A 17,215-nucleotide genomic window follows, 5' to 3' on the forward strand; every position below is an offset into this window, starting at 1 on the left:
GCATTTCAAAGATGTACACAAACGGGGGCGAGATTGGAGGAAAATGAAAAATCCACGACATAATCGCCAGGGGGTTTGAGGGTCACCGAGGGCCATAGAGCAACAGAGGGGCTACGGTATACATGTATATTTGTATTTGCCTAAAGTCACCCCTTAAAATGACAATTTCTTTTGTTACATAAATTTGAACTTTCATAGGTGAAAATTCTTTTATGGTAAAACATCAGGAATTCCAGATTTCAAAAAGGACTCCTTAAAAATCCTGGAATCAGGTAAAATCTCCACACAAAAATCCTCAAATCAGGAAAAATACTGACAAAAAAATGCCGAAATCCTGAAAAATCCTGAAAAATCTCATCCGTGCACACAAAATAGTTGAGTCAAGAAGAATGTTACATGTTGAACTCACCTGTGTAGTAACGCCACTCTGTATTCCAGAGTCCATACCATAGCCGTGATGCTGCCAGTCTAGCGTCTGCTGCATGGGGTCCTGCTTGGGTAGATCAGAGAGGGCTGGGCTGCCGTAAGCACTCTGGCCGGCTGGGCTAGCCACAAATGGCTTTTGCTGCGGAAGGATAAATGTGATCAATGATCAGTTTCCATTCCATGAGAAGTCTATGTCAGGTTTATTCACACACTTTAACCCTAACTCCCTAGCATGATTTACTAGGAACCATACCCATCCTGGCAAATTCCAACACCATATGGGAAACTGCACACACATATTTCTGACTTTGTTTCTGGAGGTGTGCCAACCCAATGTGAAAGACTGCCAGTTTAGGGGTACTGTACCCATCCTGACAGATTCCAACAAAACATGCGGTTGGGGTTTGATGGGTTGAGTTCTGTTAGGGTTAAGGCAAGTAAAATACAAGGGAGAACAATTTAACGGAACTTGTAATAATAGTATTGGGAGGTCAGACAAGAAGCTGAAACTTGTACTGCATGTAGGTCTGCCTCCTTCACAAAGAAAACATAATTATATAGTTATAAAATTTCAATTTGTCTTTTTCAATAACTTTAATCCTAAGCATGTTTGGAACAGCCATTTTCTTGAGCATTTCTATTCCTGGACTGTGATTGCATCCCACTGAAGCCTGTGAAACTTTATTAAAACAAAATTTAACCCAAAAAGTTCAATCCCACTGGTTATTTGACTTAAAATGAGTCAAACACTTCAATGAAATAACACAAATGAAAATACCTACCCTCTGGGCTTCCATTTTGATAAAGTAGTTCCCAGTACTTCTTGCTATTTCTTACTCACACTCCTGTACAGTAAATATAAAAACAAAACAGAATAATAATCGGCATCAAAACTATCATCATCCTTCTCGATGGTAAAATGATTGACAATTCCCATGGTTAACAGTAAGAGAAATCTAAAATGTGAAGAATTTTGTTCTATCTGCTCTGTTCACAAGTACCCCCTCACCGGCAAAGATAGTACAGTTGGGGGTGACCGAACGCCGCCATCTTGCCTGACTGTAATATTCTGCCGCGAAACGCAGCCACTGCGTGTATATAGTACAAATCCCCTGGTGTACGGGCGTCACACACAAGGAATGGTGCGCGCGTCAACCAGCGAAATGTATGTGTCCCGCCCATGGGACGTTGTTGTTAGGTAAAAGGACGCCCTCTTTTGTTGGTGCACAGAGCTCATAAAAGCTGACTGTGGGACTGTGAGAAATATCAGACGTGCTAGTACAGTATATCTAAGATTTTAAATGTCGATCTAAGTTGACAGGACGTGCACTAACACTGTACACTTACAAGTGCAGATGATGTTTTAGATATGAAACCTTCCATGAATCTCAACCTCTAAATAAATATACTACTAAATATACTAATGTACATTCATATGCATGTACATGTACATGTACATGTACTGAACATGTACATATATATGAAAAAGTCACATTCCATTGCAGTGACTGTACATTATTTACATGTACATACATGTGCATGGGCAATGAAAATGCAGAATACTTCGCATAAATTTCAACAGAGAAAACCAAACTTCAAGGAATAAAAACAACTTATGATTGGCCAAGCTACAATCTACTCGGCATGGTTAACCTTTATGTAATATAATAAACAATATAATGAGCAGAACAATGTACAATTTTCTACAAATGTGCATACAAAAATGTACATGTACGTGGAGCCAATAACTCTAGGGGCACAACACTGCCTGTGTGTGTCAGGGAAAAACAATGCTTACCATGGTAAAAATCGTGACCTTTTCTGCACCTGTTGTTGGCAAGAACCCCAACAGGAGCCCAGCATACACCCAGAGAAAGGTCACAAAGGGTCAAATAAGTGTGCAACCCAGACACAAACGGGTTTGCCTTAGCCTACATGTCGATGATTGGAAACGGTACCCAGCAGGGGCTATATAACCTGACCTTAGACACTCAACTGATGTGAAGCATGGTGCATATAAGAACTGGACTGATCCACGGACTAAAAGAACCAATTACAGTACTACTTAGGGATTTACACAATACACACACACAATCACAGGATCGCAATTTAAATATGAAAAGGTTCATCCTACACAAAGAATTCCACAATTCTGAGTGATAATGTGGATGAGATAAGAGTTACCAGAAGTACCAGAACTAATACAAATCAACTACAGTACTGATGACTCAAAATTTCTTGGAAAAACTGTTGGGTTAATAAGTGATAGCAGGGGTGGCACATAGGCCCTATATAAATCCACCTGTGGCATAATCTACCTGTAGCAAGTTAAAACCACAATGTTAAAACCAAATGCACATTATTTACAGGATTATGGGGTGTTAGCATTTGAATTACAGTACAACCAGTACATGTACATCGAACCATGATCCAACCAACTGAAAGTGTGTAAAACTAACATTACACATGTACATGAACATCACGTATCAAAGGAATGAAAGTGAGGAACTATGTACGTACATGTATTAACTGAGTAAATTTTTAACAGTTATGGTATCATATGATGCAATGGTTGTGCAAATACATGTAACACAAATGTATGCAAGTTACGTTTAATATTATTTGAAAAAAAAAGGTTGAAATGCAACTTCCAAAATATACAAAGGATGTGTTGAATAAGCTGTTACTAATCTTACTTGTCAGGAATTTTGAGTCGCACATTTCTTTGATGTAATGTAGACTGACACTAAAAAGAAACTTGACATACATGTACATGTATGGTGTCATACATAGTGCATTATGAGATCCCACAACAAAAGTCAAATCTGCAATGACTGACCATCATGAGAAATGACTTACAGAGGGCCACTCATATGTCTCCCCACCTCTGCATAGGCAATGAGGCTACTAGTTGACACTACTGGAGTATAATCGACTCGAGACGTTATGAATTATTTTATCTATGTAATGCTTGAGATTCTTCTCGGCCATCCAGCCCGCTATGAGGCTAGTGGTGTGCATTTACAGGTAGTGCGGGAACTGGGTACCCTATTGTAATCAAACACAGGCACCTCAGGAAACAACGGGCAAAGTACATGTACATTGTATATTGTTCAAAACGTTGGGTCCCCCCCCCCCCGTTCTTTTCAGGACCTCACAAACTCACAAAAGAGATTTGTCACATGGTGCTACTGTAAACCTTTGTCTAATTACAATCAAAATTGCCACGATTGATATCATTAGGCCTAACTTTTTAATGGCAGTGTAAATTTTTTTCATGAAGACAACAAAACGCAACACGGAAATAACGAAGTGTTTATTTAGCCGTGAACCGGGCTCGCGCTTTGTCTGTTCTGAAGCCGGCAGGTTGTATAGCACCCTCATGCACGTGTATACGAGAATGCCTGCACCATATATAAGTTATTAAATGACATTTTCTCATCGCGTGAACGTGTAGCCTTGTGGGAAGCCCACCCGCCTCGCAAGCAACACCGCTCGCTCCAATTCGAGTGCAAGTGTGACCAATGTTTTTGAAAGTTTATTTTTGATATCCCAAAAATCAAAATTGTCTTCTTTTATCCTTTTAAATCGAACCCTACATTCAATTGCAGACTATTTTCATCTTCTTGTTCTGATTAGTGGCTCTGGAGGAAACAGAAACACAAGGAAACAGGTAAAAAAGTAGTCAGTACATGAACTTTCCATATTAGTTGCAAAAAGTCCACAAAATCGGTCCGAAGTGCGATGACCCGATTGTCCGTGGATTCGCACACAGGTATACGCACTGCAAATGGAGCACCTCGGGCATTGCGTCACATTTTTAGCTTAAGAACTTTCTGGCTCAACCAGACTCCAGAGGGTGCGTGTAACGTCACCGTCGTTTTTTTTTCTTTGATTGATCTAGTGTATTTTCTTCGATTGATCTTGTCTACGACGGTGATGTCACACGTGCCCTCCAGAGTCCGGTCGAGCCAAAAATTTGATGGCTCACAGAGCTCGGCACACATGTCAGCGGTAAGCTTGGCAGAACATTTTTGATTTTTTTTCAAGTAACAGGTTGTTGTGAACAATTTAAGCGGCCTTATGTCATGAATGTGTAGATCTATCCGGGGTAACTTGCTTTCTCATTTGCCTTCTCTTTACCAGTTTTTTAGGGCCTTATTTCCTCCAGGGAATGTCAGTGTTCTTATACATGCCGTATAAGTACATTGTCCCCGCTGGAGCACTAGTACGGAGGGCACGGCAGTTCTAGCGCTCCAGTCACTAGAGCTACATGTTGGTCGTTTCTCTTTTGTCACACGATGGCACGCGGCTTGGACCCTACTGTCAGTGCGACAGTTCTTGATCACTTTCTATTCAAACCGCTGTACACGCGCCCATGTTTGGACTTTCATGTCCATGAGTGACATCATTTCATAGTAAAATTCCTCCTCTTAAAGTTCAAACCAAATAAGTTAACACAGACACAACTTAAAGGGAATGAACATCATTGGCTTTTGCTGTAATTTTCAGAAATGAACTATTTGAGGGGTTAGTATAATAGATCAAATATTGTTACACTGACATGTTTGAAGTTTTGTGTTCGAAAATGCTGGAAAAACCAAGAAAAACAAAAATGTTCAAGCAGTCTGGTTCCTTGACTCTGCTAAAGATAAAATGGATCAATTTATAGATGCCGGAAAATTGTAAGGTAAGGGAACCAGTCTAGCTGGCCTGCACCCGTTCATGAACATGTAACCAATAGCAAACAAAATTTGGACTGAAAAAAGTGTAAAGTTGGAGCAGTAGTTGAAAAATAGTTAGGTTTTTCCAACGGTGGTCGGCCGACCACCGTTGGAAATGTATACAAAAATACCATTTTCTTGAAAATGACTTCACACCAGATGCCATAATTTTACAGGATGCTTTAGACTGTCATTTACCAACATCCTAGTAAGGTATTTCATAAAAACTTGGTAGTTTTATTTTTCGATGTTTGCAAATGTTGTATATTCCCTTTAAAGGGAAATAATTCATAGCTTTTGTACAGGACTGAACCCGACACAGTTGCGGATCACTTTCGACAGTTGCAGATCACGCACGCAGCGCCACCTGGGGTATACAATTCACCATTCACGGTGCGTTCGTCGTGTGTCACGCCTTCATCATGTAAACTGCACACAAAACTGCATCGTGTGCAAGGGTGATCCGCAACTGTGTCACGCGGGGATAAATATCTTTCGGCGAATATGGGAATGGGTAATGTTTGAGCGATTTCCAAAAATTTCTTTTTCCCCCAACAATTGCAAGACGATAGACCTTCAAATGGGTGAAAACAAAATCTCGAGAAAAAAAAGCTTGGCAACAGTTGAATTAATTTTATTTAAATTAATCAAATGATCCGGAGCCGTCTGACTGTACTAATCGCCAGACTATGTCTCAATGTTAAAAAAGGCGATAAGTAGGTTCACAGTTACTTGGACTATGGCTGTACACACTACACCATCGCCCATTTCAGGGAGATCGTGTACTTACGGGCCCCTGTTCAGTTTCGATCAAATAAGAGTCAAGGGTGTTTTTTATCATTCAAAAAAGAAATGTTCAAACTAAAACAGATTTCTCTTTATTCAAGTGTCAAAAGTGACACCTTTTGTTGGTGTAATTTTGAACAGTTTCTTGCAAATCTTGGGGTAGAAATTTTGATTTTTGTACCCGGTTTACGGTTGGTGCCATGTGTTTCAGCTCGCCTTGCGCGCTCACGGTACATCACAGTGATTGCCATCTTTATTTTCATGTTGCATTTTGTTGTTGTCATTGTTATTTTTTCCCAAAATTTCCCTCAAAAATTCAAAACCCTGCCCTCTACTAATGATATATCTAGAGGCTAATGTTCTTATAGCCCCATAAATGTGGCCTATTTACTGGACTGCCTCCGTAAACATAGGCCACACATCCACATGTACAAAAATCGTGTCGACGGAGCCAAATTTTGATTTTCGCATTTAGGCTTAGTTTGTAGGGTTTTTTTGCTTTAGAAGCATACTCACCCTCTTTATAGGCTAATCAGAAAGTGCTGCCTTTTTCAGATGTATATTTGGTAATCCTTACTTTTAGGACCCCGTTCCTAATCCATTATAACTTGAGGTTAAAAGATTCACCAAAACAACTGACTAAATGACACTCAAAAGTGACATTCTGAAATTTCTTGTCAATGTCATGACACCTTCTTGAATATCAGCAGGTTTAATTTTGTGGAAAGATGCTGGCAGGGTTTTACTTTTTAGGGAAATCAAGGGGGAAAACACGACGATTTTACAGAAAACTGACTCAAAAACCAAGATGGCAAACTGCAAAAAAGTAGGAAAGTCACATTTTCTTACAAAGTGCTTTCAAAATTACAAGTAACCTGAATTTATGTGAAGAAAAAAGACTGCTTTAGCCTGCAAAAGTCACTTTGGTACTGGAAAGTCATCTGCAAATGTAATAGTTTTGAACTGAACTCGTAATTAATAGAGGTGTCCTAAAGATAAGGATTACCGTATATTTTTCGTGAAATTTCCAGATTAATTTTTACACGTTTGCGTATCAAAATTTCAACATGAAATTTCACAAAAATTAGACATCTGAAAAAGGCAGCACTTTCTGATTAGCCTATAAAGAGGGTGAGTATGCTTTTAAAGCAAAAAAACCCTACAAACTAAGCCTAAATGTGAAAATCAAAATTTGGCTCCGTCGACACGATTTTTGTACATGTGGATGTGTGGCCTATGTTTACGGAGGCAGTCCAGTAAATAGGCCACATTTATGGGGCTAATGTTCTTAGTGCTAGTTTGGTAAGTCAAATAACATAAAAGTGGATTTTGTTCTCTTATATAGGGAACCGGGCCCATAACTACACGATCACTGAAAAATCCCTGCTTTATTGCTTAAGTTTAAAATAAATTTTTCTTTACTTTGTTGAATCCGATGGAATCCAAACTTGAATAAAAATGTTTCTTGTTACTTTCTCTACAAACATGACAAAACCAGATCAAAACCAATGTAGAAAAAAATTGGAAAAAATGTTGCAACCTGACGCCACTTCAGCGGTTGTGAACAAAGTCTGTCAGTGTCATGTGGTGGTACTGTAATGTGGTGGAGAGTCGAGACAATTTCCTAGGCCTATTTCCTAACAAAATTGGAAATGTTTCTCAGTCCCAAATTCATCATTTTTGCAATGACCGACCTTCATTGAGATGATATATGAAGAAAAAGTGGCGTCAGGTTGCAACATTTTTTCCAAAAAATTATTCGAAAAATACATTACAACTTTTACAAGCCTCCTTAATTATGTCTATAGTCAATGACAGAGCACAGAGTGACAGTCAGTGAGTTAAGAGTAAGACAGTAGTCAGGTAGGCCTAGTCACCGTAGTGTGACTTTAAAATTTCGTTTTCGTGTATTTTCAGTTTCATACAAAATTAACCCAGAATATTAAACTTACCAAATAATTGTGGGTTTCAAGAAACCCTTACAGCCCGTAAATTGTCGTCAAGCTGCCAGAAATTCACTGTTTAAAGCAGGAAATTTGAAGGTCAAAACAGCCAACTATTCGGTGTGAGAAGTTCGATTGTCCCCGTAGAGTGTGTGCAGACGGCGGTTTTCGGGTTGCACTGCACTGCTTTTACGAACAAACCAAGATGGCGAATCTGAAAGCAACGATATTAACGCTGGCCAGGTCACCTGTCAATCAATCAATTGTGGTTTACTACGCCGAGCGAAAATAGTTCGGTAGTTCTGTCTTTTCAGAAGAAATTGTTCATGTCCAACATATTTGTTAGAATATGTCAGTGTGGTTGACATCTGAGGACGTTTTGTTAAATTGAATATCAACGAATCGTGGTTACTTATACAAAATTAAGGTCCAAAAATAATTATGGTGTATTTATTTCACGGCGCATGAAATGAGTGAACCGGCCACATACTCACTCAGTTGGAATGTGTCAACAATGTCTGTGAATACAAATGTACATTGACAAGAAATTGAACAGCAAAGAATTTATTGTTTGTGTTTAATAAAAATGAAATGCCCTGTGACACAAAGATCGCGTATAATTAAGCCAGAAATAAGATTGACAGCATTATAATTGACAAGCTTTAAAAGAACCACCTGCATGCGTAAGAAATAACATTCATTTTGTCAAACACACGACTAGTTTCATTTCTTTCTTTTCGAATTGATTAGTCTAGGACAGTTGACCCCGCCCGAACATTCCTCAACAATGAAAAGAAAAATAATAGACATGAGTAATAGAGCGGAAATCACTGACAGCTGTACCAATGTGTGACAAGTCCCCCAAGTTGTGGCCAACTCCAATAATATAAATTGAAATATGAAATAAGGTACCCCCAAAAAAACCTCACTATTCTGAATTTATTGTGTTTATTTAAGTCTGGGACTTTACGGCGGTGTATTTTTTTTTTAATTGTTGGGGCAAACTAGGAATCAATATTTATTGAGTTGTTTTCACAGTTGAAAGGGAATATGTTAATAAAAAATTATCGTGGCCATAATAAAAATCTGAACAGACTATTGTCAATAGAGTGAAACTTGTTTGCGCTTGGGAGCAGATGAAGATAATTATTCTCCGGAATAAATCTCTAGGTGGCTTTTTGTCACTGATTTCTAAAATATTTAAAGAGATCATTGCATTTTAATTCCAGTGACTTTCTAGTGCGCCCCCATCGGTAGCATGCTAAAAATGAAGTGAGTGTTCACAACGAAAGAGGGCGCTAGATTAGGTTCGGGCGATGCATGATGAAAATTTCATTATTCTGCATCATAATGTAATTGTTTTAGGGATAATTATTAGTTCTAACATATAATCACGGCGACTCGGCGAGAAGTGCAAGACGTGTCATACTAATCACCGAGAAATGTGATTTTAAGACTAAAAGATGACTGTAAAGCTAGCAACTAGCAGCAGGTTTTCCTTTGGGATTCTTGCCTTGTGTGGACGACCGCACAAGAGCCCTCAGGCATGAAAGATGCTAGTTAATTTCACACAGGAGACTTTTTTCTCGATCTTTTTATTCTGAAATTGTTACGGTTGGTCGTCAGCGCACAATCGGGAGTGGGATAAGAGACTATTTCTAAGATGTCCCCTTTTTAGTTCCTACCTCGTTTAAAAAAAAAAGGAATTTTAGTAATAAATGTTAAGACAACCCGAATTCGAATTAGCTTCGATTTATGGTGATGAGCACAAGTTGCTACTCACTGTGACAACAAGCACGGGGTGAACTTACACGTGTTTACATGTAGAAATACACGGTTACCATGCTACTGGTGATATACAATCCACCAAATCACAAGCCCGCAAATAACCAGCGATATCGGATCACAAATTGCATGCGATAATGCCCGATATACAATGCCCATGTGGCCTAATACCAATCAGCTAGTTGTTACGGAAACACCAACCGACTGGTAGACGAGTAAAGTACGGGAAAGCAGACGAACGGTTTAATCAAAATCTGGAAATTGTAGGCGGTGATCTAAATTATTTGAAGCAGTGTGTGGTATTCGAATCAAGCAAGGCCCAGATTGGAAATATGTTGACGACTGTAGTAGCTGACGACCGTTCAGGTTTTTGAACTTTTGAAACATAAATAGCTCATCAGGTAAGAGGACACAGTTATGTTTTTTTGTTTCGTTATAAACATTTGTTTTATACAGGGTGTCTAAGAAAACATGAACTCTCAAAGCCCACCGTCTTTTTCACAGCTTTTTCAAATTTACATCGCCAATATCGATACATATTTAAAGAGTATATTTCATTAGCTTTTCAAAGCCGAAAAAAATATTTCCAATCGGGTAAATATTTATTGAGTTATGGCAAATTGAATACAAGTACCGCCTTTTCATTTTGTCCACGGCGACTCGGATACTTCGACTGCCGCAATAAGAACACGGGCTCGGGAATTTGCGTTTGTGAAAAAAGGCTATACCAAGTGGAGGGCCGAGACAGAAAAGCAAGCATTTAAGAAGTTAACCAAATCATTTTCAGGACTACCATTGCTTCCAAAAGGACAATTGACCATTGGTTGCAAACAATAACAAAGAAAAAAGAACGAAATAAAGAAAGAAAGATTAAAACATTTTAGAAGGCAAAAACTTTACACCTTCACCCTAAATCCATTACATTACTAACAAATGACAAAGTGGGCAGATTGAAAAATCGGCACTTATATTTGAATCGGCCATAACTCAATAAATATTTAGCCGATTGGCAAGATTTTTTCATTGGTGAAAAGCTAATGAACTATACTCTCAACATGTTTCGATAGTTGCAAGGTATTGAAGAAGAGGGCGCTTTGAGGGTTCAGTTTTTTTTAGACACCCTGTTTTTCAACAACTCGTAGATGATCGCCTGCGAGATACTCGCCTGGACGGCACTGTAAAATTCTGCACAGGACTTCAAACTACATTATATAATGATTTAATCTTCGTCAAAATGGCCATTTTTAATATACATGTAGTTAACAGGTCAAAATGACCGTTGTTCCGAAAGTAATTTAGAAAATAATACATAAGCACAGTTCATATGGGATATTTTCGCTTCTTTTTTCCCAAAACGGTAAATATCCAAAACAATACCTACAGTTTTTTAAGCTCCCACCCTCCCAAAAGAAACAATATTATCCAAAACGTGAAATTTGACAACATCCAAAATGGCCTTGGTATATAATTCAGCAATGAATACGAGATAAACAGAAGCCACAGTCACTCATTTCACAGTTATCCTTTCCAAGCTTTTGTGCAAACCATTGTGATTTGGGTTGGGTATGTCACTCAATAAAATCCATCTGTCCTTGCTCTATGGTATAGATAAGGCTTTAGTGTGTCCAGTCTTTATCTATAGTTGCCTACTTTATGTCTGTTATTTGTGTAGATTGTGCTGGTCTCAGAGGGACATATCAGCCTAGTATCCTTGTTATACCCAGCACGATATGGGACAGAGGGGTAACCCCCCCCCCCATCTCCCTATACCCTATACACACCCTAGACTATTTTGTTACCTAACACATCACCCTATAAAAGAATTCCTGAGAATGAGATTCTGGTAACACAATTACCAACACAAAAGAGGGGGGTGGTTCCCTCTGTCCCATATCGTGATCATCTTTGTACCTATTAAACTGATTGACTCACTAACTGAACCGGGCAGTTCTATCGTATAGGATTACACAGTAACGCCGAATGGGCTACATGCGGCCCATTGTGTGGACCAGATGCATGAAAACGATTGACCTTTCTGAATCAATTGAACATTATTTTGTGCGCTCAGTACAGCTGTGCTAGACTTGCCTTGTCGATCATATTTTACCCTTTTTTTTAAATCAGCCATTTTTAATTGGTTTCCAGTTACAGAAACATCTTTTGGGATTTTTTCACTAAAAATCAGTAACATATTTCATATAATTCAACCGATTTGCAGTTGCCCTGGAAACTTAACTGAGGTGAACCGATTCACAGGCAATAATTCCAACAAAACCAAACTTCAGAAATTGGTTACCGAAGCTTTTTTCCCGGTTCTTGATCAAACAAAACTGGAAGCGGCCGTCACTAATTATTCAAGGCTTTAGTAGCCTAAGTGTAGTCAAACATGTACTATCTTTGTGCCTTGTTTACCTTTGGTGCCATCCCTAATTTCTGTTTACAGGGGGTAAAAAAGAAGGTCAGAAGTCAAACAATCATAGCCTGAGTATTTGGTGTGGAGTGTTTGTGCATTCCGTGATGATTCGCCATAATAGACAAACGTACCCCTGAAGCGATCCTCGGACGAGTAACCATAGCCACGGAATTCAAGACTTACGGGTGCGAGAAGAACTTGATCATGGTAAGATTTTTAATCAGTTAATTTCTTTAGTTGAAACGTGACATTGTCATATTGTTAAAACCGAGTGAGGGCGAATACTGAAAGGATTCGCTCTGCGCTCGTCCTCTTTGTACAGAGCGATCGTTGGTGCATAACTTCGCCGATTAAACATTAATTTTGTTCGTTTTTATTTGTTAAAATGGTACAATTTTGTTGACGTTGTTTATTGTACGGTTAGTTAACTTATAACTATACGGGAGAAGGTTTTGAAAAGGGATATGTGGGGATTTAGAAACAAGCACCCCCCCCCAAAAAAAAGAGTTCCACGGTTCCTTTAAGCGATTTTCATTTCACAAGAGCCACGTTTCCTGAAATTTGCAATATGCAGTAGAGCAAATTGTTTTCCTGGTATTTTTTTCGAATTTACCTAGGAAATTTTTTTTTCATGGAAGTGATTACAACCACTTCCTTTCACATTTTGGCGGGCTAGTTTCTTGCGAGTTTGCCATGAAACTCGAACAATTCTCATTTTCGGTTTTTCTCCGTTACAGAACTGTACCCTTAAAACCTATTTCAGCAGCCACTCTGGTAAAGCACTGACTTTAATTTGTCTTTTGCAAAAATTAATTTGCACACGGAGTTGGAGTGTTTGTGAAGACAGTTGCTGCGTAATCCATTGGCGTCACCGTCTTGGTTTGTGTCTCTGAATATTGAGGAGCGGTAAAAACATAAAGCCAAGGAATGAATGCACATTTGACATGTCTCCATTCCGAAATGGAGACCCTTTTTTTTCTCAGGACACCAAATTTAATAAACGGGGGGGGGGGGGGCTTGTCTTCCAAATGGCGACGTTCTTCATGGACCCTTATCATGCATACTTGAAAATATATGACAATTTTCACGGCGCATTGTAATGCTTTTGGAGCTTGGTTTTCATTTCTTTTTTCCAGGTAAGTCTAGAACCATTTATGCAAATAGTTACTGAAAAAATATCTTTCAATTTACGCAATATTAGCAAATCTATTGTCTCTGTGATGTGCAGTGGTGTGTTATTCCATCCGTAAAAGCGGTCGTATAGTCTTTATGATTTAGCTGTAGCTGAAGTTTTCAATCCTTGGACAAAATAATACGCATTCCAGTGAATTCGAGTGTATAGACTTTAAAGGTTATTATACAACAATTTTGGTTTTGCTGTAGTTTTCAGAAATGGATGGATTTGAAGGGTTTGGAGGGTTTGGTCAGGGAACCAGTTACACCCGTTCACGGATGTGTAACCGACTTGCAAACAAAGTGGGCACTGACTAAATTTAATACCTCGGGGATAGTATTTGAAAAGGTCAGGTTTTTGCGCCTTTAAATTTTTTTTGAGATTATATTCTTATTCCCTTTAGCTCAAAACCTATTAAGGCCTAGACCGATTACAACTATTGCCTATTGGCCATTACACACCTAATCAAAATGTACACAATGAATGAAAAAAAAATGGAAAAACCAATTTTTAAAAAGGAGCTGCCGTTTCGAAACGCTCTGCCCTTTGGGCCATTTGGCTGTCTTTCTGAGATAAATCAACCGATTTGAAAGCCGAATTGGGTGATAGGAGATTATGATCAGGCACTTTGATCGTTTAAATATAAAACTACATGATTAGTGGCCTGTCGTGACAGGTGTGATGACACGATAACAGCTGATGAGTTGACTTTAGGACCGATCTACCAAATCAACTCACTCTAAACCTAGTAGGTCCAGAACTCGAATCGACCACATATAATAGTACGTCCTCATGCAGAGTCATAGAAAACAATTATTCAATTTTCAGAATCTCTGAAAAGTGGTCACGGTTTTGCACGTTTTGTTCTCCACGTACTGTAAAGGTATACCTTGGGTGACGAATTGTGCGCATGAAAAGAAAAAATAAACATGAAAACTGAGAATCTGACTGACATTTTTTCACTTTGATATTCGTTTTCAAAGGTGGATCCTATCCAAGTTCCATGAGTGAGTAAAAAGTCGCCTCGGGAAATACACCGCCATGGAGTCAATCGAGGACTACACAGATGACCTTCGTGCCTCTCTCAGGCAGCGCATGGAGCACACCCTCAATGACAAGAAAGTTCAAGTTGCCGATATCCTCTCCAGCACGCATGGGCAGATGATGGGGGCCAAGTTGACCGATCCTCAACATTGGTCCTACTCCGGTTCCCGCCGGTGTTTGGCCGAAATGCTGCATCGAAGCTATGGAGGCCCGAGTTGGAATAGTCCAGCGACGCCCCAAGGCTCACCGGCAGATGGCGTGTTTTCTTCCATGAGTCAGCGAGAGGAGGTTGTGGAACCCATGGACATCGTTCCAATCAATCATCAGGAGACAGCGCCACGTGATTACGAACAGGTGAACTTGGGGAAGGCAGATGACAGACAGGTTCAGAGGAGAGTTAGGTTTGAAGACGACGTAGGTAAAAACAGCACATCTGCACCAAGCCTCATCAATAACACTTTCCCGGGTGAGATGCTTAAAAGGGTTAATGAACCCACACGAGCAGTTTGTGGAGAAAAACTTCTTGTGAAAAACGCGGACAGGACGGGAAAACAGAAATATACCCCACAAACCCACAATCTCCACGAAACAGAGGCGATCAAACGGTACAGAAGACGCGATGCAAGCCACATCCATTCCAAGGAACTATCGGGTACTGCAAGCAAGTCGGGCGCTCTGCGTCGGGGAACCTCACCCTTGTCTCCCGAACTTGGAAACCATCATATGCTTTCGGGATCTTTCAGACCAAAAGTGAGTTATGATGGTTCGAATCACGACGAAGTCAGTTCGTTAGCCATTCTTCCAATCAATTCAAAAGACACTGGACTATCAGCTCACCATAGTTCATCTGATAAAAGTTCGGCACCAAAGCGAACGCGAAACAAAAAGTTCGGTTCCCAAGATACGCATGCCGAATTAAGGCAATCCACTGGCCAACGAAATGAACAAGTTGTCATTTTCGATAACTGGATAAAGCCACTCAACAAAACTGAATCCGCTCAGCTTTTCATGCAGTTAGGAGACAGCATGGACGGGGAAAGGCGGGAAAATGACAAACATGTAAAATCTCCAGGACCTAAACCTCAGAGGTCCTCCAAGTCCACTCAGACGGAAACGCGACCTGACCAGTTTTGCAAAGTTGTACTGTTCACGGTTCCTCACTTCTCCGACCTGCGGGTGCAAGCCGGTTTGCACGGGGGAGACAGTGCCTACATTTCTGCACGGAAGTCTAAATCCACCCAGAGTGCAGACATGACACAATGCCTAGCTCGGAGACAAGGCACACGCACTAATTTTCAGTCAATTCTCGACAATGCGGACAAGAGATTGACGGGGATCGAACGGCAGAAGGGCAAGTCGTGCCTCGCTCAAAGAGAGATCAGCAGAGCACATCTCATCACCAAGGCCAGCCATATTGCGAGACCAGAAATGTCATGTGAACATCTTAGTGAGGACATTGACCTATGCAAGCCTTCTAGGACTGTTGGAACAAATACTTCCCCTGAAGGAACTGAATACAGTCATCCGACAAAGAATCTCGCTAAATATAAATGGAAATCTGACGAGAAATCGCACAGAGGAAAGCGTCCTCTTTCCAACTCAACCAAAATCATGCCAGACGTGAATGGCGCCCTCTCTACCACTGATTCGGCTATGCAGCAGCCTCGTGCAAAATCGAAAAGCGCGGGAATTTTCATAACTGCCACGGACCGGATTTCACCAACTTCGCCTGCTGGGCGGTCGCATGCCTCTACTTCGGAATGTTCGGACCAGAATTCAACCAATGAGACAGGAATATTGGTCATTCATGCCGCCAGTGGAACAACTAAATCTATGCCACTTACGCCACGAACTAGTAAAGTCCCTTTGAAAAATAAGACATTTTAAGCATAATTTGCGACTTCTGACGATCAACACTAAACAATTCCTTAAACTTCTGCTGTTCGTTGGCGACCCGTGCACTAGACTTATACATTGTACATCGGTGTCTTTTATCCCAGCACCGCACTAGTTCTTAATCTTCACACCAGATTCATTCACACATCACTTTCTGCAGTTACTCCATTCATTTTCTTTTGTACATTTCTGTGGCGTTTTATTCTTTTCTTTAAAAGACACAAACTTCTCATTTCGAAAGATTTAGTTTGACACTTAATAGGAATAAAATCTGTATGATTCAAGTAAAACAACAACTAAAAGAAAAAAAAATAACAGTGAAAATACTTTGTGCTCTATAAATTAGAATGACTTTTATCCACACAAAATTCTCAATTAACGAATAAAGACGATTTTGTGATTGTACATTTATTGTATATTGCTAACAATGTTTTTCAACTCTGTTCCCCAGGAATATATGAATATTTTAATATATTGGAGTTAATTTATTCAAAAAATACTAGAAGTCCTTTATAAATAAAAGTAGCAATACAGCCTAAAACTTTAAATCACCACGCAGCAAAGATAAGCCTTGTAATAACCGAGAAGTTTAAAAAGTGGACTGCACAACCTGTTACATGTATATAGAAATGCAATGTCATTTAATTCTTTGAACTCATTATAGAACTATCACAAAATTAACATTACAAATTATGTCCAAATAAATATTTACATATTTATACTTAGCACAAAAATTGACCAGATCATTAATATTTCAGCTGTGGCATGCAACAAAATTTACCAAGACTGGAACACATTTTGCAATTTATTTGCCTCAAATATTTGTTGATGTACCAGGAAGAACTGTATTTATTAAAGTAGGGGCACATGTTTTTGTTCGAGTTCTAATGACGTAAACGTGTATCTTGATTTTTGATGCATGTATTTTGGATGTACATGTATTTTGGATGTACATGTCTTTTGGATGTACATGTATGTTGGATGTACATGTACCTGTATTTTGGATGTACATGTATTTTGCATG

At 39.4% G+C, this 17,215-nt stretch overlaps 2 protein-coding genes across 3 annotated transcripts in view; one reads left to right on the forward strand and one right to left on the reverse strand.

The window, feature by feature from the left end:
* The window catches only part of LOC119741863 (catenin beta-like), a 29,792-nt gene extending 21,701 nt beyond the window's left edge, over positions 1 to 8,091 (reverse strand). The window contains exons 1-3 of one of the 2 annotated variants that reach the window (XM_038217784.1): positions 7,889 to 8,091; positions 1,209 to 1,271; positions 410 to 565 (exon numbers count right to left, since the gene is read on the reverse strand). In XM_038217784.1, coding sequence (XP_038073712.1) covers positions 410 to 565; positions 1,209 to 1,223 — 171 coding nt within the window. In that variant the 5' untranslated portion in view covers positions 1,224 to 1,271; positions 7,889 to 8,091. Of the gene's footprint in view, positions 1 to 409; positions 566 to 1,208; positions 1,272 to 2,224; positions 2,404 to 7,888 lie in introns of those variants that run through there. The other variant, XM_038217785.1, reaches the window with a different exon arrangement.
* A 1,662-nt stretch (positions 8,092 to 9,753) lies between these two features.
* On the forward strand, positions 9,754 to 16,862 carry LOC119742170. The gene is made up of 3 exons (XM_038218209.1): positions 9,754 to 10,065; positions 12,108 to 12,284; positions 14,235 to 16,862. Exon 3 carries the CDS (start codon positions 14,293 to 14,295, stop codon positions 16,180 to 16,182), a length of 1,890 nt encoding a protein of 629 aa, XP_038074137.1. The 5' UTR covers positions 9,754 to 10,065; positions 12,108 to 12,284; positions 14,235 to 14,292; the 3' UTR covers positions 16,183 to 16,862.
* Positions 16,863 to 17,215: the final 353 nt, after the last annotated feature.

This window comes from Patiria miniata, unplaced genomic scaffold (assembly GCF_015706575.1).
Source record: "Patiria miniata isolate m_02_andy unplaced genomic scaffold, ASM1570657v1 HiC_scaffold_5, whole genome shotgun sequence".
Taxonomy (NCBI): domain Eukaryota; kingdom Metazoa; phylum Echinodermata; class Asteroidea; order Valvatida; family Asterinidae; genus Patiria; species Patiria miniata.